General features: G+C 33.2%; 1 protein-coding gene across 5 annotated transcripts; it reads left to right on the top strand.

Moving 5' to 3' along the window:
• The first annotated feature begins 6,929 nt into the window (after positions 1–6,929).
• On the top strand, positions 6,930–25,737 carry LOC105330907 (DNA damage-regulated autophagy modulator protein 1). Of its 5 annotated transcripts, none has more exons than XM_011432843.4 (9): positions 6,930–7,078; positions 17,134–17,242; positions 20,044–20,097; positions 20,380–20,447; positions 20,949–21,109; positions 21,432–21,618; positions 23,833–23,891; positions 24,265–24,423; positions 24,572–25,737. In XM_011432843.4, the coding sequence occupies exons 2-9, from the start codon at positions 17,154–17,156 to the stop codon at positions 24,605–24,607; spliced, it is 813 nt and encodes a 270-aa protein (XP_011431145.3). In that variant the 5' UTR covers positions 6,930–7,078; positions 17,134–17,153; the 3' UTR covers positions 24,608–25,737. The 5 variants fall into 5 exon arrangements, with proteins under 5 accessions (XP_011431145.3, XP_065941221.1, XP_011431143.3 ...); XM_066085149.1 differs by lacking the exon at positions 6,930–7,078 and adding an exon at positions 16,768–17,052; XM_011432841.4 differs by lacking the exon at positions 6,930–7,078 and adding an exon at positions 16,768–17,049.
• The last annotated feature ends 585 nt before the right edge of the window (positions 25,738–26,322 follow it).

Below are 26,322 nucleotides of genomic sequence, written 5' to 3' on the forward strand. Positions count from 1 at the left end.
TGCTGCTATTAAATACCGATATTGATGCAGTGTATTGAGGTTAATGATTGTAAAAACCAGCAACAACAAATCTGTTGTAATAATTATCTGATTTTGCGTGAGTCTTGATAAGAAGGTCGAAACACAACCTCTGATAATATTTGAAGGTCAGTGACGGAATTTCTAGATTTTGGAAACGGGTTAACGTTATTGGTATTAAAAATTACACCTGAATATGACTATAAAAAGAAATTTGGTAAATTCATACGCATGTAGTTACAGGGACTCTATCCTTAAGTAGTGTGTATCATTTCAACGCGCAGGGGTGGAAGAAATAGGAACTATTTATATGCCAAATCAAAATTGTTGATCAAATTTGGCTATGATAGGTGCATGGCAATAATCTAACTATTTTATATTAATTGGCATATAAGGTAGTGCCATCTCTTTAAAAAATTTCTCAAAAATAGTATTATTGGATCACAAAAAGTTAATAATAATAAGAAATTTCTTTCAGACAAACTTTCTCATCCCATAATTATTTGTCAGACAAAATATTTCAGAATACGGATTCTTAATACTTTTTTTTTAAAGCCAAGGGATGTGATGTTCTATTTTGCTTAAGGAACAAGGTCACAGATAACCTGAAAATTTTCATACTTTATATTTCATCTTTAAAGTGTATAATGTTTCACTGAGATGTATAGCTGACTATCAATAAAAATTTGAATGTCAGATGTCAAGGTATATACAAGATGTAGAGCTCACATATATTTTGTTATGTAGAGAGAGATCGTGTAATTGTTTTATTTACGTATACATTTGCGTCTATATATACCAAAACACCTGTTTCAAGCTGATTTCTTTTCTTCGCTCATTTGACATGAACACAAACTATTTTTAGTCAGAGCCATTTACATTTTTGAAACATTTTTTTCTTTTATTCAGCAATCAGTATGCGAACAAATACATGAAACGAACTCTGTTTACGTAACAAAGAACCGTGATCTCAGTATATCGCTTATAATTCAACTTCCCAAGGTTTGTTTGACCATCAGAAATACCTCAAAGAAGCATTCGAATTATCAAAAAGGGACAAATACAATTTACAATTGCTCAAAATGTGACCATGCCCCATCAATCTTTTAACTTTTATGTTCCTGGAAAAAACCAATGTTCATCCTTTCTTTCAGAAGGGCCTGATCACACAATTAGATGTCAAGTTATTAACACGTTTCTTTGTTCAGGTGTGTTTCCAAAGTAATGAAGCATATTGATCATTATTTATTAGGAATATTCCTTTTTTTTTTTTTTTTTTACAAATATTTAACTTAAATTTTATTCGGGCGGTCCACTAGAATTACAGAACCATGTGATCAATCGTATTTTAAAATCAATGCAAATCACGTTGTATGATAATTTGCCATTTGTAAGAAACACTTTGCTTGTCTACCTTGTAATTTAATAACTACCTCGTAATTTTTGCATTGTAGACTGTATCGCATATTAAAAAACCTAAAACTTAGTATCAAGAATTATTAAGTTGTATTCCATTTTGACACAATCTTTCTTATTTTGTATCTTGTTAGTACAAGATCTTCCAGAAATGGACAAAAACTTGCAGTATATTGGCTTGCCAAAGTAATGGGAGGGGATGGTCAACTTAGTGTATATAAGTTAATGATAAATGTTTAAGCGCATGACTTTTATGAACGTAAGTTGTCTTTCGTAGTAGAGGTGAAAAGAATCCCCAGTCAATAGAGGAAAGTTTTTCAAGAGCGAGAACTCCTTCATTCTTCATTGACGAAACAAGTCCTGTTGCACGTGGTTAAACGAGTTGTGTCGATATTAATCAAGCAAAAAATGAATGATTCATAAATAGAAAGGAGATAGAAATAAAAAAAAATCGAAATTGGCATTAACAAGTAAACATTTTTGTGGGTTCTTGAGTTTCCGAGTTATATGCAATAAAAACTTAATTGTTTTATTAAAACATTAACATTTATGGTGGATCTAGATTAAAATTTGTTCAAATCGTGACCCATAGGTCTGGAAAGAGCCCTAACACAGGTCGAAGTCAGAATAGATTAAGTAGAAAACAACACTTTAATATTCTTCTGAAGAACCGAAAGGCTACAATATGCGAAAAAAGATTAAAAGAAAGCTATGTGTATAATACCAAATTCTAAGTTAAGAATCGATGTTTATTTTACCCACTTGAGCAAAAATGAGGCAGGGGTGGAATTAAATTAAGGGATTATATAGATAAGAAATTCTTATAAAGCAAATAGGTAGTAGCTTTTCATGTGTAAAATTGTTTTAAGTAGAAGCAAATATAAGAATGCTTCAAATCCATTTAAACCATACCCTTAGGGTCAGAAAGTTGATCATTATTCCGTTTGGGGGAGGGGGGCTATGTTTGTATTGATCAATTTCAGCTTTATTTAAATTTTTTAAAATAGATATATTTATAGGTTTATAGGTTTTTTTTATAGGTTAGAAGTTTGAGAAAACCAGCATTTTTTAAAATACTTAAACATTTTTTTTTAATAAGTCAATTTGAATTTATCAGGCATCGTTTTTTGAAAAGGGAGGGGGGGGGGGCAAACTCATCCAAAACATTCTTGAAAAGCCAAATGGGGGGAAGGGGGGGGGGGGCAGCAAGTATACCTTTAACTTCAAACTCACTGACTTTAATATTTCACTCTGTTAGATAAACAAATAAAATAATTAAACTAATGCGTAAGCTGGCATTACTATGTTAAGAAATTGTTGATGCTTCAGTTGTTTACATTTATTTTTTGTATTATACTTGATATCAGAGCTTGTCCTTGTTCCATACGCTGCCAATAACTGATTAAAGCCATCATGGCAAATGTTAAATAGGTGAGCGATGTGGCCCATGGGTCTCTTCTTACAAGTACCTTCTATTTTCAACGTTCAACGAAATTTCAGATATATGTACTCCAAATTAACACAACGAAGACGTATTTACTATAACAATATGTTATGATAATTATGCAAGTGTTATGCTATTTTCATCCGTCTGAGTGTCGTATATAAAAATCCATACAATATCCAATCGCCTAGAGAGTGTGTAATCCTTCGTTTTAGAGTGGGTCACTTAGCAGCTGAGATGCTCACCTTCGAAAACTGATATCATTGAAAAATAATTAATACCGAGACAGAAATAATTTTTGTAGTAAAGCATATTGTGTAGGATTATTGGTAAAGATAATATAGATATTCTATATTTAATAACTTTATGATCAATTTGTTTCTACAGGAAAATAATTTGGCTCAATACTCTTTCATGTTAATCATTTCAAAGATTTCTGATACAATTGAATAAACGAAACCTTCACATTTCAAAAAGTAACCTATAGCATCAAATGGCGATCAGTAATTATTGAATTGTGCACTAATGACAGCAGATAGTCATCATTCTCGATTGCTTACAGTATAATCCAAAGATGTGATCACGATATATGTGGACCCCAAAAAATGAAAAAAAAAATCAATGCCTGCAATGTTATAGCATCGAGTACAGAACATTGACTTTTATTCTAAACTTGTTTCGAATAATATTTTTATTATGGTTCGGGGTTATAAGATGAATGCTATACAATTAATATTCATTACATTTATACTGCCTAATTCATTATTTTCATATTTTGACATAATTCAGAATCATATCAGCATTGCAGCCAATGATTAATTGTTATTTTTTTTGATAATTATGTATGGTTGTAAATACATTGAACCATAATTACCAGATTCACCAACAACATCAAACTACAATTTAAAAAGAGAGAAAACCATTACAAAATTACAATGAGTGAATACTCTTACCATTTTTCAGAATATAATAGTTCAGAATTTGATCATGAATTGATGGAAAACAAGCATATTTGTCCAAAGAATGTTTTATTTGATATCACAATAACTTGATTAAAGAAGCACTAAATACATTTATTTATTGAGTGCATTATTGATATAACAGTTTCGAACGATTTCTCGTGCAGAGCCATTCTTCAATGATTTCTGTTAACAAAACTATCTTTTGATGTTAATGTAAATTTTAGAGACAGAAATATCTTTTTTCTTACATTTTTGATTTGGTGAAATCAGATTACAAAGATTCAAAGATAAATGTCCAAGGGTAAAAATTGATACTATGTGGGCATGTCATTAAGGGTGGATCAATATAGAGTCTTCATAATGGGAAACTGGTAAAACTCGAAACATTGTCATTCAAGTATGAATGAAAAATCAACTATAAATCGTTTTGAGCCCTCTACTCAATTCATAAAAACTATGGTGTATAAAGATGTTTACGCTATAAAAGAAAACATTCCTTAAAAACATTTTCAAAAAATTATAAAATGCTTTCATAATATTGGCACCATTATGATACATGTATATATGTACATAGGTATTTGTTTTCATTACCTAAGTTTTTTAAACAAGTTAACGTTATTTTTTTATAATTCTAGATTTTAATATTTCCCATACCTTACATTTGTCATCCATTAAAATATCTTGTTCTGCGATTATTCTAAGAAAAAATATACTCTTCATTATAAAATTTCGACAAATATTGTTTTCATGTATAACGTTTTAAAATAAATTGATGAATTGATGCACTGAGAAAAGTTGTGGATATGAACTTCTTTTTATTTATTTAATAAGCACTGGGAAATTGTGCCGGCCATTAAGACTAGTATCACTAGGTCTTTCATAATATAGCCTACTAGGGGCAGCAAATACTTAAAATTCGTCGTCCACGCGTCTTGTTAATGGTCTCTGGTCAACAATTTGTCTTTCAAATTGACATTCTTCACATAAAGCAAATTGTCAAAGAAAAGTTTAAATTAAGAGTATTGATTCTGATTTCTTATTTCTGGGAAAGGCGACATAAAATTTGAGAAATAATAGAAGTTTTTGTCTGCAATACGTATTTGTAGTATAGAAGGATAGTTTTCTTAATTAAACGGTGGTATAGGTTCAGTTATTTTTAGTTGTTATTTTTGTTATAGATAAACGAGTTCGATTGTATTATATCAAAAGGAAACCGAGTTTCTAGCCGACGGTCGAGCTCGCCTTTGCAAGACAACGAAGCTTGTATTATATAAAGATCTACGTACATTAAGGAAATAAACTGGAAGCCATGTGAAGTTAATATATCTTGATATTATGATTAATATTGTTAGCATCATCCTATAGTAGAAGGCTGCAACTGAATCAAAGTATACACCAATTAAATAGAAATTTGTTTAAATATCAGTGTCAAAAATGTTTGTATCGAACTTATCATTTTTTCTTTACTTAATAAAAGTGTATTCTTTTAAATCTCTGTACATGTGTTGTTAAGTAAAGTATGCTTCTTCCAATCTGTCATAAATGAAATATTCAACGTTGCTGATATCCCTGCATGAACATTGTACTCTTTATCATTATGTTTTTTTCTTCATAACTAGATCGGTTCTATGAAAAACAGTTTGGTTAACATCCTGATATATTGGAAACTTATTAAACAATTCGTAATAATGTGATTTAACATGTGAAAAATGTTAAAATAATGATGTAAAACAAATTGCTCGCAAGATGAAGCTATGCCATTCAGACAACAGAAATGAACTTGAAAGGTCCCTAAAAGGTGACTGAATGGTATAGCTCTGTCATTCAGTCAACTACCAGACTCTTCAGTTTTAAAAATGTAAAGAAATACATATAATAGATTTAATCTTTTCTTATGATATATTATGTACAGCTGGTGATGTTAAAAAATAATGCCAATGTCGTATACAGCACTTTTAAAACAGCACTTATCAAGAGTTTCATGATTTTGTAAAGGATATGTGTAATATATACTTTTATCCATGCAACCCAATGCATTGTGAACTTAATCGGTTAAAGGGACTTGGACACGATTTGACATAAAATTTTCAAATTTTATTTTTCCATTTTCAATGTTTATACTGATAGATATAGAAGTTTATAATGCTGTGTCAAAATTTGAAAGTCAAATATCATGTTATAAGCAAGATACAGGGTTCATAATTCTTTGTTTTGTAAGCAAAGCTCGAATATTGTCATTTTTTACATATGGGTTGTATTGGTGTAAGTTTCAATCAAATGTATCTTTCTTTTGTTGATAATAGTATTTATGAAGATATTGGATTAGTTTAAATTGTTTTTTACATGTCATTTTGTCCAAGAAATGGTGATTCTCTACATTACATTTTTTGTAAACAACTATAAGACTCGAGCTTTGTTTACAATAAACATTCAATAGTTTGGTCCGTCATTTAAAATGCACCAGCAAACCATTTTATACATAAAAAATGAAAATAAAATTTTTGATCTCAAATCGTGTCCAAGTCCCTTTAATATGTATTTACATAGACATTTGATAGTTTACCTGCATATTTACTAGATTGATATATAGGGCAGTCATTTTCATTAAGGTTTAATATAATGAAATATCTAATTCATTTAGACTATATCTACTAGTACTATACTGTATTGTATTAGGACATATCTACAAAATGAACATATGAAAAGTGTAACCCAAAACCGGCAATGGGTAGGCATTTAAGAGGACAGACAATGCAATATATCTTTTCTCTAAAAATATGCATTTCATATTTTTTCTGGTAATTGCCCTTTTATTTGATTTTACAAACTAACAATGTGCTTTTTGTAACGATTTGAGTTTGTCATGCAAGGAAAATTCCATTTGTATAATATGTTAAGTTTCAATCAGTAAAGATTTTGCCTGTCTTCTAAATAATTGCGCCATTGCAAATTTGTTTGGGTGAGAAGGTTGAAAACTTAACTAGCACAGGGGGTGGGGGTCTGGACCCCCTGACTCACCCATTCATCCGCGCATGTTGTGATTTCTTGTTGCGACACACAGACTTTATGTGATACAATCAAAACTGGTTGGGTGTTTCTGACGAGTATCGATTGGTTTGTTTGTCGTGAGAGGCTGAAAGCTTCGGCTTGCAGTGTCGGGAAAACACTGGGCTATTTCCAATGATTAGTTCCAGGCGTGTACATGCATTTTCATAGGATAAGGCACGCAATATACATGGTAAGATTTTTTTGCATAGGTTTACAATTTTTAAAAATTCATTCGCAAAATAATTTTTTTCACTCAAACTTTGGAAATTTTACGATCCAAATTATTTATATTTTATTCAACCACGTAAAATATAAATTTGTCAAAATATTTTGAAATATAATGCAATACATGTAATTATAGCAATTATAATAAAAAACAAATATCAGTTGAATCTATAGGAATGCTGAAAAAATGTTTTCATGCTGTTAGCCTTTTTGTAAATGCATATAGTTTTCGCTGGATACTTTTCATATACGATTAATTCATTTTTAATGGAATGAGATTTTGCTATTTGTATTCACTTTTTAACTGCCTATTGATAAATATACAAAAAAGTGTTTATAAATATACAAAAGGTGTAATGCATGTATACATAAACAAATATCAGTGCAATAACATTAATTTTATAACTTGTCAAAAATAACTGCATGCTTCAATTACTGGGTATGTTGCATAATTTCCGTATTTAATTAATATCAACAACCTTACACTATACTTCTAGATTTTCATGCTATATTAATTTTGAAAGATTTCCTTTTTTTGTTGAAAAAAGCACACAATGAAGAAAGATGAACATTTGTAAGACAAGGCTTTTGGGAAATAATATTGCATTGCAGAACCTTCAACAATAATATTGACATATTACATAATTACAGGAATATGCCAATCAAATTTATCAGTATGCACATATTTGCTTCCAAGGCTTTGCTAATCTGCTGCATACGCTCGATATCAAATTACAAATGCGGAAAATGTATTTGTAGAAAACTATGATTTTTGCATTACAAACGCTAATTTGTTACTTGAGTCACTGATAGATATTCTGAATTCTCACTGTCTAAACAGACAAAGGGTTTTAATTTCATATCCCTTGGGCAAAGACATGACTTGCATTTGGTGCTAAAATTAAAAATAGTCAATATTGCAAGAGAATAGAGAAAAGATATTATGGAGTCTTTGTATAAGCTTGCGCATGAAAAAAGTACAGATAAGGGCACATTTGTAAAATGCCCACTTCACGAGCAGAGTCTTAGAGCAGATTTGGTTAAGATTTAAAAACAACTACACCATCAATTGTTTTTAGGAAAACAAATGCACCAGAAAAAAGAAAAGCATGTGTTCGATAAGGGGATCGATAAGGGAAAGACTTTTTTGACGTTTGATTTCAACACACTATGACACAAGATACAGTTATATGTTCATGCGCCGTAAGAATGTTTCCTCAAAACATGTATTTTACGGATGTGTTACTTTTTCTAAAAAGAGTATTATTTTGTAAAAGTGAATAGCAGAATGCAACATATAGGGAGCATGAAACATAGTACTGGACATATTCATTTTACAAGGATCTGCCAGGTATAATCAGAATTTTTTTTCAAAAGATCTCTTTTATAAAAGAAAAGAAGTCAATTGTTTTGCTCTTGTCAAGTGTAACATTAACAAAAACGTGCCCGTAGTTAAAATCGACAACTTCACTCCAGCCTCCTTACCAAGAGAGGCACAATTTTTCTTAAAGTTCTTTGAAGTTATCATCAGTACATACGACCTATGTCTATCATATACAAATAATGGACAAGTATCAATGACACTTTTCCAATAAATGAGGCCGTTATCTGCACTTTTCCTGTCATTTATTTATGGTCAGTCGAACGTTTTGATGTGTACGTGTATGTTCACCTTTTGTTTGCGACTATTAGAATGATTCGTTGTGCAAGAACGGAAGTCGACATCTCTGCGCAGTCTTAATGGGCATGAACATGTTATAACAGCATCAACAGTATTGACTTAAAGCGATCAGGTAGACAAGCACACCTGCGTACTGGAGATAGAAAAAATACAAGACAAACCCTGGCTCCACCACCATTACTAAAAATTTTAAGTAGAGATGCCACACACAGGCTAAAAAAATGTCACACCAAGTATCTCGAAAACGTACAGATATAAAAGATATAAAAGCATGTCACTCTCAACATATCCCTTTTGGTTTTAACCCAGAGCATATTGTCTAATGATACGTCACAGGATATTTGCACATTTTTTTTAAAATTTCATTTTTTCAACTAAATAAAAGCCCTACAATCTGACCAGGAAATTTTAATTCATTTTAACCAGACTTTTGCAGTACTATTAAATGAATGCATTATTTACTTTTAAATTTGATAAAAGGGGGTTAATAATTATTTTAAAAAAAAATGAAAGGACAATAACTATGAAAAGTGCACAAAGAAATAGTTACATATGAAAAACCACCTGTTTCTCTTTAGCTGAATGCGTCCTAGCACACCCACTTTGTATAACAAAAGTCACACTTTGACATTCTCTTAAGGCAATTCAACTAAAAAAGATCATTTGAAGTCTCTCAAATGGTGTTCCCACCTTCACCATTGTCCCGCACCTGCGTCATAGCTTTGCTCAAACACTATATAGTGTACTCTGTTATCTTCCCCATCAAAGAATACTTTTTTGCAGTGAATGCCCTCTGTCCATTTCTTATTTAAAAAAAACTAAGTTATCGCTCGTACAATGCACTTATCTCCAATCAATACGAATTAATAGGTAAGAACCCTGAATACGTCTATCTTTGTGGACTGTGGGTGCATCCACCGATTAATTCGAACACCAGATCGTTTATATTCAGACGCAAAACAGGATCAGTTTTGGCTTCCATATCTTTCTCATTTGTACATACAGTCAGATGTTTTTAAATGGAAAGTTTCTGTTTGTAATCCTCAATGAAGCACTACTTAACATCTTTGTCAAGTCCTTAACTGCCAATAAAAAAATCATGTAAAATGCAAAGGAGTCATGACGTGCTTGCACCCGAGAAAGAGCTATTCTGACTGCTGTACAAACCTTACCACTGCGCATGCGTTATATGTTTACGAGCCCGCGGGAGAACACAAGCGGTAACCCCTACCTCCTTCCCTTGCCCATTGCAGCTCAACTAGTGTGTTTTTAGCGTCAAATATTATCTCAAAAGGTTTTACCAAGAAATGAATCGATTTTTAGATCATAAATTAAGCTTTATTTTAATTTACAGAGTTACCTTTTTTACCTAAATTATGTCAAGATAGGTTGGATGTGCAATTAGAATGTGCCCTAAGAGCTAGAAACGTAAGCAATCTTTATGTAGATATACTGCAATAAGTAAATCATAATTGTTGCTAGCTTGGTGCAAAAGCAGTCAAAGCAAAATCCAGTTTACGATTTTTATGTTGCCATCTTATGCAGTCGGTCGCTATTAAAAAATAATAATAAGTTGGATTATATCAACGAAAAGAAAATTATTACCGTTGTTGCAACGTTTTCATGAGATAAGAATTCGCCATAACTTGGTCAAACTTTTAATTAACGTTTAATTTTTGATTGTTGTCATATTGTAAATTATCTACTTAGGGCAAAATTGTATCCACTAATAGCAGCCATATTCTGTAAAGTGGAATAGTTAGAACTGTTGTTGTTTCAATTGATGTGGATACTCTACATCCACAAAATAATTTCTATTCTCCAAGTATAAAAATACACGACCTTAAATACATTATTTATAATGCAGAATAATATATAAATAGTGCCTGTTTGGGAGGGTAACAGGTGAAATTGACACCCCGAGAAAACCATTGTCAACCGACGCGAAGCGGAGGTTGACAATGGTTTTCGAGGGGTGTCAATTTCAACTGTTATCCTCCCAAACAGGCACTATTTATTTTGTTATACTGAATGTCTTTTTTAAAATTTTTAAGAAAATTTTACTGCTTTTATATAGGAATAACGTGAATTCTACAGCGAACCGTACGCGCATAATTTTCGCGCATGTAACATTTTTTAATGTTACCCGTTGCCAAGTGCGTTGCTAACGCTAAGGGTAATAGTAAATATTATTAACTGCGTCTTAACCAATCAGATTTCAGTATTTAACATGAAAGTATAACAATACAAAATACCGTCCCCTAACAACTAAGAGGGCGATCTACGAAAATTGGTTTAGGTAAATATGAATAATTCGACATAACTGTAATACTATCGGTAACATCAAGTTTTTAATATATTATGAGGACAATTTAATACATCATTTTTGCAAGTCTGTATTATATCAAAATAAAAATAACATGGTATAATATTTTATCACATATTGAAGTATTTAAAACAATTTAGGGTTGCATTTTGTCCTTTGTTTCCAGAGGCGCATTTATATAATATTTTCCCTTTTAGACATGATATAAATCAAATCCATTATGGCTGATGAAGCGTATAACATTTAAATGATAGCAGTCTAACAGTTTCCAACAATTATACAAGACACTGTTCATTGCAAGGTAGTATTTACCCACAATATTTAATCAAAAACACATTGCAAAAGAAGATATAAGTACAAAATTTGTCGAAGTGAGAAGGCGTATATGAAAACGTTAAAACTAATGATATTCACATATAAACAACTTCCTGACACAAATTGCAATTTGAGAAAACTGCTTGCTCAGGTGGATCATAACCTAAAAAACTACTTTCATAGAAGAGAAAAACCATTATCTGAATAGAATGTCTTGTTGTCAATGCTAGATCTCGATATATTGCCATTAGACTTAAGTCAATACATTATGCTTAGGTTCCAGATTATAATCAAAGACAATATTGCATCCTTTGCCTAAAAGCCTTCGGAAGTTCTGATACCGCTAAACAGAATTTATACCTTTAATTCCCATTTACTGGGAAAGAATAGATTGTGGAAACGCTTTCTGTAATAAATTTTCAACTTCTTCACCTGGGAAGTTAAGGCTTACGGATAATGCTGTCAAGAAATAATTAATACAGTCCGTTATATTTAACTCTGATCCAAAAAAGGTTATGAATCAGACGTCTCTCTGCTAACCATTTGATTAAATATTAGAAAGTGTTAGTGCATCATTTGAAAATGTCTTCTGTAGAATTTACGCTGGGGTTTTGTCTTGGTGCGGGGCTGGCTACCTTACTCTTGAAAGAGTTAAAAGGGTAAATAAAGTAGATAGCCTGTTCTAAAGAAAAAAATGTACATTAAAATTTACAGTAATATTGAGAGTGAACTAAAGATTAGTTATTTGAAGTAGTTTCAAGATTATTCAAACAATGAGCACTAAACTGACTAAGGAAGGGGTTATGGGGATTGCACTGGTCCACATGGATAAACTACTTGAAAACAAATGTACATGACTGTATGTAATATTGTACTTTGCAAGAATCCTGCTACATATAGTGATGATTGAAGATTTGCCTTACAACTCATGACTTTGGATTATTAATGGCCCCAAAAGCAGTTCAAGTTCGTTCCGAAAGAATTTACCAGGGGGCTCTATTTAAAAAAAAATTTTAATTTGAAGATTTGAATTAGTTTTGAAATGCTTCAATATTAAATTGCAACATGCAACTGATATTATGTAAACTAGAGTTTGTATGAAATTGTGAACAGGTTACCGATATCTGTATGTTTGTGAGGTACACTTTCAATCTGTTTTTATGGTGACACCGGTCCCCCACTACTTACCCATTCCCCGCGGGCCAGGACATGCCCATATTGGAAATTCTGAGATTTTTTTAAACGAAGAAGTTGTGGAAATAAAAATATTATAAAAATGTTTCTAAGCCAACTTTAAATTTGTGGATTATTACGTGTCATTTGTTTATAAAGTAAATGAGAAGGGCAGGTAACCTTGAAGAAATGTAACTCATTTTTTGTGATGTTCAATGTCATGTAATGATTTTAACTTCTCCTGCCACATTCATCGTTTATTAAATTCCTGGACGAGCAAGTGCAGAAATAAGCACATTTTAAGTCATTAAAATCATCAAAGAACATATATGAAATCATTTGAAGTCATTGCCCGCTGGAATACTATTTAATCGGGGTACGGAAAAAGGACCTTCCTGGTGTTATTAAAGCCGAGGGGCGTGAAAGATATGGTTACATGAGGCAAAGCAGCGTGAAAAAGGCTTTATCAATGACGCTACTGGTCTCTACAACCTTTCGAACCAGTGTATCTTTGTTATGGTCTCACCTTGATGTGATATAACAAAGCTTATAAGGTCGCGTCGAGAGGTTATCCACCAGAGTTAAATTATGTCAATTAGAAAATGCACCTTTTACTGAATAAACATAAGTAATTATATATTACTGTTACCGAACAATAAGTGTTGTCCTTTAATTCGTTGTTTTATGTAACTGACCAATAATTATCAACAGGACCAATTTTTGGTGACTAAGAGCCAATGTTACAAGACTATGGCCTTAAGGTAGATGTGTGAAACGCAATGTGAGATAAAGTGTTGTAGGCCTGTCTTTTTCAATGTTAACCATTCAGTCATAGATGAAGCTCCTTCGAATCAGCAAGATTTTTAAGTTGCGCCATTTAACACTTCGTCCTTTTTATTATCTATTGAACAGTACTATAATAAATCTTTATAGATCTATACATATGAGTAAGACAAATTTTGCACACGTGCTTATTCGTCAACGAAAGTTCATCCAACTTTTTCGTGAATTTAACCAACCATGGGGTTTTACTCTGTAAAGTGAAGGGGGTCGGGGTAAAGGGATTATATTCCTTTAAAAATGTGATTAACGACGTGTCTGCGACTGTTAATGAGTTGTCATAAAGCCACTATCGATGCAGACAATATGGACGTTGTTACCATAATTGTTCGTCTCGGCCCTAAGCTAGTTGGATCGAATTTTAGAAAAATCGATATCTGTACTGAAATGATACTTCAGTATTTATTAGCTGCGACGAAATATCAAAATGTTCTTTTCTGATAGTCTCTCAAAGATTGGAAACGACTTTTTTTGGACATTGCGCACTAAGATTATTTAATTCTGATTCAGGTTTAGGAAGTGTAAGGCGTGATCACAGACCGATTTGCAGAATCTGAACCCGATCCTGACAAAAAGACCTATAGACAAACGTTAAAGACGTACATGTATTTGTGGAGGTCGAACACCGGTGATGGTCTAAAAAAACCCTAAGATTCCTCAGTCCTTCAAGTGCTGCTAAATGTAAAAGAATCGTTTGCGATTTTCTCAAGGTTTATAAGATAGCTTTTTTTCACCCATATCGCAAAAATGAGAAAAATATTCTAATAAAATATTTATAATGCAGTATGATATTGACGCAGTATCAAAATATTAATCAAAATGTAGCACAAAATGAAACCTGAAACTGCATTGTACATGATTGTGTTAGAAGTTCCTTGCCTAGAAGTTGTACATGTTCATAAGGAGTTCGAGGATCATGTTGGTGATGTCACCCTCATTCAGCATGTGTTAAATCTGAAACAATAGAAATATGATTTATATTCTAAGACACCGGCAACTTAATTAATCTAGCGATATCTTGTTCACAATTAAAATATATCATACACGCCCAACGCAGTGTGACAATACTATCATAATGGCACTATCATGATGACAGCTTTTGGTCCCATTGATTATATATTAATAATTAAAGAAGTCATTTCCAGCACGACTTGCAGGATAACCAGACTATAAACACAAATTATCACTGTGTGATGTGGGACGTAATCTAGTAGTTAACAGCTAAAACTCTGTATAAACTTTAGTGGATTAATGTCATTCCCACATACTTTAAGGGTATTCACCCACATTCAGTTATGATTGATAATTGATTCGCATATTAGGATTACACTTAGGGTAAATCATATAGTTTTAATGAGTATTTCTTAGTTTAATTCATCGTAATGTAGAAAGCTGGGCGAAAAATGTTCTCAAGTACGCATACAGTTGATTAAATCAAGCGAATTTCTATCAAAACATGTACAGATTAATCAACAAACATAATTCTGTTGGTTTGGTTTACAGAAAACGTTAGCATTCATAGAAAGTAGAGTCAATATGTCGTCCTCGAGTGATCATGAAAACTATTTTCTTTGAGATGATTCTAGGCTTTACACTGTAGCAAGAGCTTATTCGCTTGCATTCAGTCACAGATATCACTAAACCATATGTTCAAAACTTCTTATGTTGAAAAGCCATTAGGACGGAAGAAGATACTCGTGTTTTGACTTCAGCCTGTGTTTTTATTGACGTTGCCAACCATTAACTGTCGCGGTATGTCAGCTCCCCTTTCCATTTCAAAGACATGGTTTTATTCATTTGACATCAGAGTGTCATCTTGCAAGCACGATTTTCTTTTTTCTGTTTAGAATAATACGGGGTCTAATTTGTATGTGATTGATTTCTTCTACGATATTTGAAATTTGTTGATTTCATCTTGTTTGTTGGACTTGTTTGTAAAACAATTTGCTTGGCATCTGATAAGAAGTTCAAATTGGATAATGTGATGCTTGACAGGATATCAACCCTTCTAATTGAATGATCACAAGAATCCAGTTTTGAAACCAATAAAGCGAGTACAGATATTTTTTTCTGCCTGAAATTATGACTTTGTATAAAACAATAAACATGAACATGAGTGAATTATACCAATACATAGAATTGGCTTTAAGATCACTCATCATTAAACCACAATATTTTAAAGCACACGTTTACAATGAGCAGACGTTAATGTTTGTGTACTTGCGTCAACTTTGTGTTCATGCAGCGTCTGAACTAAGAAATCTGCTTCGAGATCACGACTAAATCGAGTTTTAACATCATATTGTACGAATGAATATAAGCAGTGTTTGAACTTTTGATTAGGAATACACGGTAGACTGTTTCGAGAGTGACTGAATCTTTAGCTAAACAAAGTGAATTAACTGACATGCAAGACAATCACAAAACCTTTCTTATATGGAAAGAGTGGCTGTCTTCATTTCACAATTCAATGATTGACAAATGTGTCGGTATAAGATGCATGCGCGGATCTAGAGGGGGGGTCGGGGGGGTCCCGACCCCCCCCCCCCTGGAAAATGAAAATTTATTAAATTTACATAGTAAAATTATCGCGAAAATATGCCTCGGACCCCCCCTGGCAAACACAATTATCCTTCGGACCCCCCCCTGGAAAAATTTTCTGGATCCGCGCATGAGATGATAATATTTATACATATACATGTAAGAATCTGTTTGACTTCGATATTTGTTTGTTACTTGCAATATGTTCAGCGTAGATAAAAAATTCAAACAGCCACACTATGAGTGTAAAATTAATTGGAACATTTCATAGAGGTAACATTTAAAAATGTTTGTGACCAGGAAGGTAACAAGCATATAAAAGTTTGAACATTAAAACTCTAGGGATTCATTGCATTGCATTTGAGGTTGATATAAAGAGAAGCTAGATGGCTCTTTGATTTAAAGTATGAAATTGCTACTCAGGCAGACGATACGGCCCATGGCCATCTTCTTGAATTTTCCCACATCTTATTAATATAAGCTGAGAATTCAGTGTTTTATATTGAATAACTTTTTTTTCGATCTCTGCACAGTTTTTACCTCTCATTCCTCTTTTTTCTTTCTGTGTTTAAAAAACAGACACAAAATTTAAGTAAACAAAAGTAAAGCATCTTGTATGCATAACATTCCACGAAGAACGTTTAGTAAGCAAGAGACTGCAGCTGGCGCTTACCCAAAGTTCAATTGCAGCGATAACACAAGTATCGCATGTTACACGTGCTATGGCCTATCTTCTTGAAACTCTGTATAAAATAGTTCCGGGTTAGTTTTAAAACTAAATTACCACTCAGTTTTACGAGTCGATATTTATCTTTCGTTTTATTTCCTTGTTTTGTTGTCCGGGGCTAAACTGATGCAATCAGGGTCGACTGTGTATATTTATAGTGAAGGTGGTATACGTTCTTTTCTAAGTACAGATCGACATCTGATTCAGTACTGTTTTTCAATTGGTGGTGAAAAAACTTTACATGGATTGCATACTGTGAATGTTAAGCGGGCGTTTTCGTAGTGGAATTTAAAGTACTTTACACAACACAGGAGTGGAGAGATATACACAGTAGTAGTTATTACTTTCGTTTTAATGCAAACCGTTGACTGTACAACGTGATGTGATTAATACGTTTCACACCTTGTCTAATTTAAGGTTGAGGCCAACGGACAGACATGTTAACCATCTACCACCTCCTGAGGACATGCCTCTGGACTTTACCCCTGTTTACTGTTATATGGTCGGTCTCGGGTTTCGCTATAACGTGAGTAGAAAATTTTTCATAACACAAGGGTTAAAAAACAAAATTTATTGTGTGATGTAATAGCCATGATGTATTAATTTGTTTTCGTCTCATCTTTGTTAAGGAAGAATTTTTTCCCTAATGACTACACCCTTTTCTTATAAGAGACAAATAGTCCCATCACGTGTGGATTGTTCAAAATCCGTGTATGTACCAAGGTGCATGAACTTTAAAATTAAGATTTCCGTGTTTGAGATCTATTGACTTTGATCAATGTGAGATTTATTGTCAAAATTAATCACTCATAGCACTTTCCTTCGAGTACAGGTCCTTAAATACATGCAATATCAAGTAGGACATTTTAAACTAATGGTTAGTATGGTGACGTACTTGATACGAAGGCGCTTTTTGAGAATAATATTCTTTTTTCAATTGCAAAATATCTTCTGTGGTATTAATTATTCAATGTTACAGGCTCTTCTTTGTAGGTTCTCAGTTGTGCAATCCATTCCTTAAATAATACTGAACGTCCACTGCATGAAATAGTCAAGTGCATATATCTATGAGATGAAAAGAAGAAACCTCATATCAAAGGAATCAAAAACAAATGAAACCTTCAAACAAAACAATGGCGTGTGTTTCTAAAGTATGAGCACATTTACCTGGCTATACTATTTTAAATACATAAAAAAGCGTAATGAATAATCATGTCAAAGTACTTTTATTAAATATTAACATAGCCAATAATAGATACTTTTCAACACCACGGGCTGTTTTTTAGTATTATCTGTCTGGAGAAAGCAATTCAAATCTATTAGTGTCACACGGATGAATTAGCACTGTAATGAAAAAAGACTTATTACAGTAAGACAATTTGTTTTCTTCCGTGCGGGGTGGGGGTGATGAGCTATATTTAGGACTCTCAATTTAGTAATGTTGGTTACAGTTTATTTTTACATTTTTGTTATTGACTTTATTATATCAATTCCCTGCCTACCTTGCTTCATAAAATACATTGCTCATCAAAAATATGTTTTCATTAGCTAATGGACTGGAAATAAATGAGCCAACCAGATGTAAATCTGAACATTCAGTTGCTGTGATTTTTCTTTTTTTAAACAATTGCCGGGTTTTTTTCTCAACTCAACAAGGGATAAATTGAAAAAAAGACGTAATAACAGAATAAAAGGTAATCAAAAGGTAAAGACATTACGTTCCATAGTAACTAAGGTGCGTTAGTTTTCCACGTTAATTGTAGATTAAAGACGCATGTGAATTACAGTAGCTACGTCACTTAATTAAACCAAATCAAATGCATTCCTTAAATCAACAAGGGAAGTAAGAAAAAAAAGGAATAGACATAATAACTGAGATAAAAAATCAGACAAATGAGAAAAACGTGACTTTCTACTAAGGTGCGTTCATTGTCCATGCTAATTGTAGATCGAGGATGTATATATAGATTGACGACAGCTAGCTCACTTAAACCAAATCAAAACCCATTCTTTCTCCAGCTGATCTTGGAAGGCTTGCTGACTGTTATCCGGATGATGCATCCGGATTTCAGAAAATAATTAAATGCCAGTATTGTCGTCAGAGAATGGTGAACCGATATTCTTTTTCCCATGACTCTAATCCCATGAATAAAAACTTTATCGCAGGATTAAATGAATCTGGATATAAAGGAATTGTAACTCATTACATATTTGATTATCAGGAGTTTTGGTATATAGACAAGATAAAAATTATTTTCATTTTGCCAAGAGAATTATTGTTGCGAGAAGAAGTCAGCTGCTCTGACAAGGGTTGCTGCGCCGAAATATAGTTGAAATACAATGCATGTAAATCACTTCGAGTCTAAAGAAAATAACCCTTTTTGTCTACAACATTTTTATTTTCTCATAAGGTTTGAAGAGATGAACTCTTAAAATTCGTTAAGCACCCCAAACGATTTAGTCAATGAAGATCCTTCTATATTCCACACATTCGCTGGTTTTCCCAAAGATAATACAAGTAGAATCGCACGCATATTTCTACCCTATTCTATCGAGATCGATATTTCTTGTTTGAAATTTATTTTTTGTTTAAATTTTTGTCCAAATTCAAACCTGTCATTTTATTAAACACCCGAGACCCATTAGTTTATGCCAGTCAATTCTCAGTACATCATGAGATCTAGACGTGCATTTATATCAACTGATCATGAAAACTCAAACTCAGTTTGGTTCCGTATAAAATTGGCAGACTGTTTCATTATATGATGTATGTATCAACATATCAACGAGTTTTACGCAAATGACGATCGACAGTTTTTGTTATAAAAAATTTCTAACACATGTGTAAAATGGAAATATTTAACCTCATTCAGTTTCATAGATCCGTAAGGACAGCATTTACTGCCACAAAATACTACAAAAAATTATTATTGGTCTCATAAGGCCAGTTCCAAACAGTTGTAGTCAACAAACGTTATTCCTATCAATGGAATCATAAAAGACGAGCAGACGTCAATGGTGATTTACCAAATACACTGAAGTACTATTTAGGAACGCCATGTTTTGATCATGCTCAGAGCGTTCCAGAGATTTAGGAGAAGAAAAATGCGGACAGTATGAAGCTACTTCTAAATACAATTGGCAGTGCTTCTGTGTGTAGTACGCTTGTCCTTGAAGATCCCTCCGTCCATCCCACTTCAGTGTCGGCTCTGGGATCATTAAGAGACGCTGATTACCACTCGGAAGCGATGCTAACGACCGCTCCATTTAGGAACCCCAGATCGAGATTTTGAATTGCTTTTATTAATGCGGTGTATTTCATTGCAGGTACGGCATTTCCCAGGCATTGAATCACACCTCTAATGTGTTTCCATACATAAGGTATTGGAATTAATATGATGTTGATAAAGCAGACATATTGATCAAGCTATCTTTTTTGTATTATACACTTAAAAACTTGCATTTTAGTTGATAATACAAATTTTCAAAAATTTATTCCCTATATAAGTTATATTACACATACTTAGAAAGTTAATTAGTTTTTTAAAACTTCATTCGTTTCCATGAATGCATATGCTCTCAGCTTTTGGGATTTCAGTTATTATTTTCAGAATAATTCTCTTGTTTCAGATATGTGTATCATGCACTGTTTTTGTTTTTCAGCAAAACAGGGACAGAAGTTCCTGAGAGAGGGATTTTCTCCTTAATCGTCTTTGTCTGCAGTCTTTCAAGTAAGTGGTTCTAAAAAATCGAAAACCGTGGTCAGCGCTATTTACTACAGTCTCATTTCTGTTTAAATGACTCCTTTTGCAGAAAGTGATGAGTCAGTTCGACACATTTTGTCTCCTATGCATGTAAGAGTGATTCGTTGTTACTGTAATGTTTAGGGTGTGCCAAAACAGCTTGTTTATATAAAAGTATAATATTGTGAAGTTCAAGTACCATACAATAATTTTTGTTAAATATGATTATCAGTGTTAAAAAGCACTTTGAGACCTACGTACAAAGGTGTTTAGGTAACCTCGTTAAGCATAAAAAAGGCTTTCCTATTATTTTCCGTACGATGACGCTCCCGTATAGATCCGAAAGTGTCTGTAATGACACGACTAGGACCCACCTGCTGGGAACGACTCGCATTGATAACAGCTAAAATTGAAAGCGCTGAGAAAACTCGTATTAATAACACCTAGAATGGAAAGCCCTTCCGTTCTGATATTATTTTTCTGTTTCAGTGGCTCTTAATTCAGAGATCCGATTCCAGTACGTCCGCCTTATGATGACACAAATGTCCTTGACCCCTGCGGAAAAGTCCCGTTGGATCACCGCCAACAAGTTGACCTTAGGACTCGGGCTTATCGCCTCGTTTGGGCTTGTCTTTGTTGCAAGTTTCCAGGTAGCAAACCTGTTACTTTCCTACGTTAACTTTATTTTTCAAGTCTGAAACCAATGTTCAAAGTAAATGTATTTACTACAATCCAAGATCGTCAAACTAAGTTGTTATGGTTAAGTTTTGGAGTCTTTGAATATAAAAAGTTTACATGTAATGTAACATGATCCCGAAAAATTCAATTGTTACCAATGTTCATAATTCACACTAATGAATTTACATAAAAAACACCTCAATTATAGCTATAGGTAAGACTATCATAGTGATTATTTTAATACAATTACAAATACATGTATCATACACTCTTCATCATATTTTACTTGTGTAGGTGGATACATTACCAGTGCCTCATTACATGGGAGCTTTCGTGACCTTTGGCCTTGGGTTCATTTGCTGTTGGATTCACGCAGCCATAACCTACAAACTGTATAAAGAAGAGAGAAAGTCAATGCTGAAACTCACGTTTGTTCTTCAGGTTTTAGTCAGCATAACAATCACAGTCAGTTTCATCACATGTATCCTTTAACAGAGGGAAAATTATACCAATTGTTTATTTTTAAAAAGAGAATATAAATGTAAAAAATTTTAAAATCACTGATCATGTTCTCTAAAATTTGTTACCTAACTTTCAGAACTTTGATTTTACATGCATACAACTGATTAGAGCTCTGAAAATCTGTTGTTATTCGATACATTTCGGATTGACGGTCTATTGCGCTGTAGTGCTTAACACACTTGAATCTTGCAATTTACGGCGTACACAAATTTGCACACAATTTGAAATAATTAATCTAATTTCCTTAGATACTCTGTACAAGTATTCGATACAAAAAATCATCAGACTGTTATCACATATATCACTTTACTTGCCTCTAAACTTCCCCAGGCCCGTAAAATGAAGTAGACTAAGTGTGATTTGTTTGCATGTTAAATTGGCGACTCTAGGTCTTGATCACATCATTTTCGATTTATGAGGTATGTTAGCGTTTAAGAGAAGATTCCAGGCAATTGAAGCGACAATAACAGTAGCTAAATATTAGACTGTTTGAAAAATTTATAATTTCAAGTATTTACAAATATAAAATCCATGTTTAGTATCTTGAAATATTAGCTGTTAGACGATAAGTGTATTTGCAAAGGGTAAGAAAGGTATGGCAGAGGGCAAGGCTTGTCCAGCCCTCTTCGCATTTTCGGCCCGTACCCAAATATCGCCTGCATGTATATTTCAAGACAGCATAACCACATATTTTGTTTATCCGGCAAGATAATTTCACATGCTACGCCTCAAACAAGACATGCAATCAAGGAATTGTAGCTCTTTATTCCGTCAGCCGGATTTTTTTGTGTTGAGCTACAGATCTGCAGCTGGCAAATGATCAATTTGCAAGCATTTTCACCTTTATTTTACATCCTTTATGTCGGAAAGATCATAAATCTATTCAAATGGGTGTATGTTTGGGAAGATAGATGAAGGTATCCGCCATTGTCGAATCTCGCGCCAACAACCAACTAGTTGACTGTTCATGTTTTTATGAAAATTGGATATTAAGACATTATCATTCTAGTACTAATGATTGGTTCTTTTTGAATATCATGTCATGAAAACAAGCAACTGATGATAAACGCAACCCTAACGATTTCTACAGTTGGTTAAATTTTCTTCACGAAAGTGTGAAGGGGCCTTTAGTAACATGCCATGAATTATTCATTAGGACGAAAAACATCTGCTAACTTATACACCACTTACATTTGTAAGTGGTCATGGTCAGTAGGCTTATTTGGGATTGATGTTGAGTTTCTATCTTGACTTTTCGTTTTGAAACAATGGGTTATACAAATGCACATGTACTATGTATGACTCCATTCCACATGATTCATTCAACATCATAAGAGCAAGATGTAAACTTAACTTGAATATCATATGAAAAAAAAAACGTTTTCATCTTTCGAAGATCACAAAACAGACTTAATATCTTAAGCCTCTTTTGTGAAAGAATTTCTACTTGATGAAACGACTACCGCGGCATAACCAAAGATTCTAAATAACTCGAGTAATATTTAAGACAGAACTGCTTGCTTTATTTAAGTTGCAGAAGGCTTAATAAAGTCTCTTAGTTGTGACAAACAGAATGTCCATGGCTGACATACGGGGAGATCAGTGAACTCTGAACACGATGTTAAGGCTTGGCAAGTTGATTGCGATTCGTGATTGTGAGCAATTGAGAGTGATTTTCTCCTCGCTTTGGATAATGAACGGCCTTGGGTTTTATTAATTAAAATTATTTCTTTCTAAGAGGCTTTAGGGGCTCTTTACAGATGCCTTTGCATGGTTTACGCGACACATTTACGCTTCATTAGCCTACCTATAAACGGTGCTTTGAGGGGAAAATGTAATTGATGAATCTTTCTTTGCCACTAGAGGAATTGAGCAACATCACACGTTAACGTCATTCCGGGTTTTTTTTAAATTTCATTTAAACATTCTTTCATATATTTACTCTATGTCAGCAGTTTGGAAGATTGATGTTTTGTTTCATTAAAGTGTTCCACCGATTTGCACAGAATAAGGACTAATTTTCTTGATGAACGATAATAACCTATGAAAATTGAATGTAGAACTTTGTGTGCACATTGATGCATACTTTAGGCATGCCACAGTATGACGAAGACATTTTCCGTCCGCATGTTATAATCATATTATAAAATCTCATAATCCTTAACCTAAAAAGTCGTTATCAGCTTTGCATCATACAGATATCAGAAGAAACAGGGACACGGCACTAAAGAGGTATTTATATATGCTAGATTCTAAAAATAATATTTTGTAGGGAAAAAAAGTTTAAAAATTTGTTTACTGAAGATTAAAAGATTTTAAAAAGATTATGATCTGAGTAATCTGGAATCAAGGAAATACACTTTTAAGACAGAAAAAACCATTGACTTTATATCATAGCAGGGAATCTCGTACAATGTCATGTTTTTATATGAAAGTAAGAGACATCTTAAAGGCGAAAAAAAGATTCTCAATCGATCCATGAATATGTGGCAAATTAATTAAAAATTTCTGTCTGAATTTTTCATATTAAAATTTCTTAAATCACGTTGTACATTCAGTAGATTTCACCATTAATAATACATCGCGAATTACGTTTACTTTGCAGAGAGAGTTACGAGGCATTTTTCAGTCGGCCTCTACCTCGGAGTGGGTTTTGGCGATTGCCACTATTTCCTATGTCCTTACCTTTATACCAAGTTTTAGAAAATTAGAATTTGATGGTTTCAATGTTAAGTTTAAACAACTGGCAACAAACAGCAAAACAGTAAGTAGCATCACTTAACAAACATGCATTTATGTGCAGAAAAGAGAACGGAATTGAAATTAAATGCATATTAATTTATTTATTTAGTAATAAGTTTGACACGCCTCTATCTTTTTATAATTTAATATTTCCTCTTAATTTTTCACAGAATGTTTGTCTGAGGCTGTGTAACTGTTGCTCTTGAAGATCATTATCAGCCAGGTTTCTGTAATATAGTACACTACAGTGGACGTAGTCATTTTATCACGACGACATATCGAACATGTGTTGGGAAAAGAGCACAAAATCATTGTTTTTTAAAGCTAGACGTCACTTGACGTTATTTATGGTCAGCGACAACTTATGTAATGGCTTACTTCCTACGGCTCCGATATAGAGAACTCGGATGCGATGCCTCATCAATGCTGTTTGAGAGCTTGTGCCATTTTGTCATTTGGTGCCTAGCCGCAGGATCATCAATCAGGCCTATCAAAATTGTATAAAGAGAATTTTAATTATCACCATATCATGTTGTTAACCACAATATTTTCAGTTGCAGTTCATTAATTTAGTGATAAATATTTTATCAAGGATTAAAAATTGAAGCCAATGTGTAACATATTAAAAACCCAACAATTTCAGGATCATACTTCAACTAATCAGTTTTGTGTTTGTCCTCATTTAGGTTACTTTCCTTATCAGAAAAGGTACACTGTACTAAGTATATTAACGGTAGTCAAAGACCGTTCATGGCCATGGGGAAAAGTCTGTATGTTATTGATAACATACGTTGTTTTAAATCGGTGGACAATGGTGCTTCTTTCCTCAACTTGATATTCATAGATCTAAGAAAGACAGCGGAAAATCGTCCATATTTTTTTTGCCATTACACACACAGGCAGAGCGAGATTCTACTGGGAAAGATAGCATTTTATGAAATCTGTTTTTGCATTTATGCACGTTCATGTCCATACCCTAACCTGTCGATGTTGTTTTTGAAGAACATGTGTGTACATTAAACTGATCACATTTACGGTTTGACTACTTATACACGGTGTCAGTTATTTATGTACATGTAGCCGCAAATAACGATGTTTGTAAGGGACATGATTCGATCATGTATTGCACAAAAAAATTTTGGCAATCATTTTTTTTGTATTTAACATTTTTACACTGAAAATATCATCATGAAAGAACAATATTTTTATTATGTTTGTCATTTCTATTCACGAAAAAAAACTTTCATACATGACTGTTAAAATTATGTGTACCCTGGGTACGATTGTAAGCTCAGATTTTGTTGTCAAATAAATAAAAGACTTATTTTTCTCATAATTCATCTTGGCTCTTTTATTCTAGGTATAATATTAATTGTGTGATTACCTATACATGAAATCAGTATCTTATTGACAAATCTCTTTCTTGGTTTTATTGCCGCCGTTCAGCTATTGATTTGCAAACCGACGACAGCGGCGATCGAATATGGCCATATACTGATCAAAGAGGCAGATATATAAACCCAGCAGCAGTTTGGTCCTCGTTCCATCGGTTCAAACTCTAAAGATAAGAACCATCTCTGACGTCAAGAAAGACAGTATAATTGTGTTATGGTATACGTAGACGTGGAATGAATTTAATTGAAAATCGATAGAAATTAAATAATTTTAGTATCTGTTAAAGTGGAATATTGTCACTATGGTGAAGACATAGAGAAATGGTCGTAGCAGCGGTGTAGCACTCTTAGAACACAACGGAAATGAACCACAAAGAATTTCTCTCGTTATAATAGTTACTATCATATTTTTATCCAACGAAGCCACGTGATCATCCCCTCACCAAGGCACGAGGATGCGTGTGTTTTGTATCCTTCACCGAGGCGCGTGGATAAAAAATACACGACTTATTGGGAAGAAAACAATG

This window comes from Magallana gigas, chromosome 5, assembly GCF_963853765.1.
Source record: "Magallana gigas chromosome 5, xbMagGiga1.1, whole genome shotgun sequence".
Classification (NCBI taxonomy): Eukaryota; Metazoa; Mollusca; class Bivalvia; order Ostreida; family Ostreidae; genus Magallana; species Magallana gigas.

Coding starts and splice junctions, on each gene's coding strand:
- LOC105330907 (XM_011432843.4), top strand. CDS start 17,154: ATGTTAACCATCTACCACCTCCTGAGGACATGCCTCTGGACTTTACCC. Junction 20,098..20,379: donor AATGTGTTTCCATACATAAG/GTATTGGAATTA, acceptor TTTGTTTTTCAG/CAAAACAGGGACAGAAGTTC. Junction 23,892..24,264: donor AGGGACACGGCACTAAAGAG/GTATTTATATAT, acceptor TTTACTTTGCAG/AGAGAGTTACGAGGCATTTT.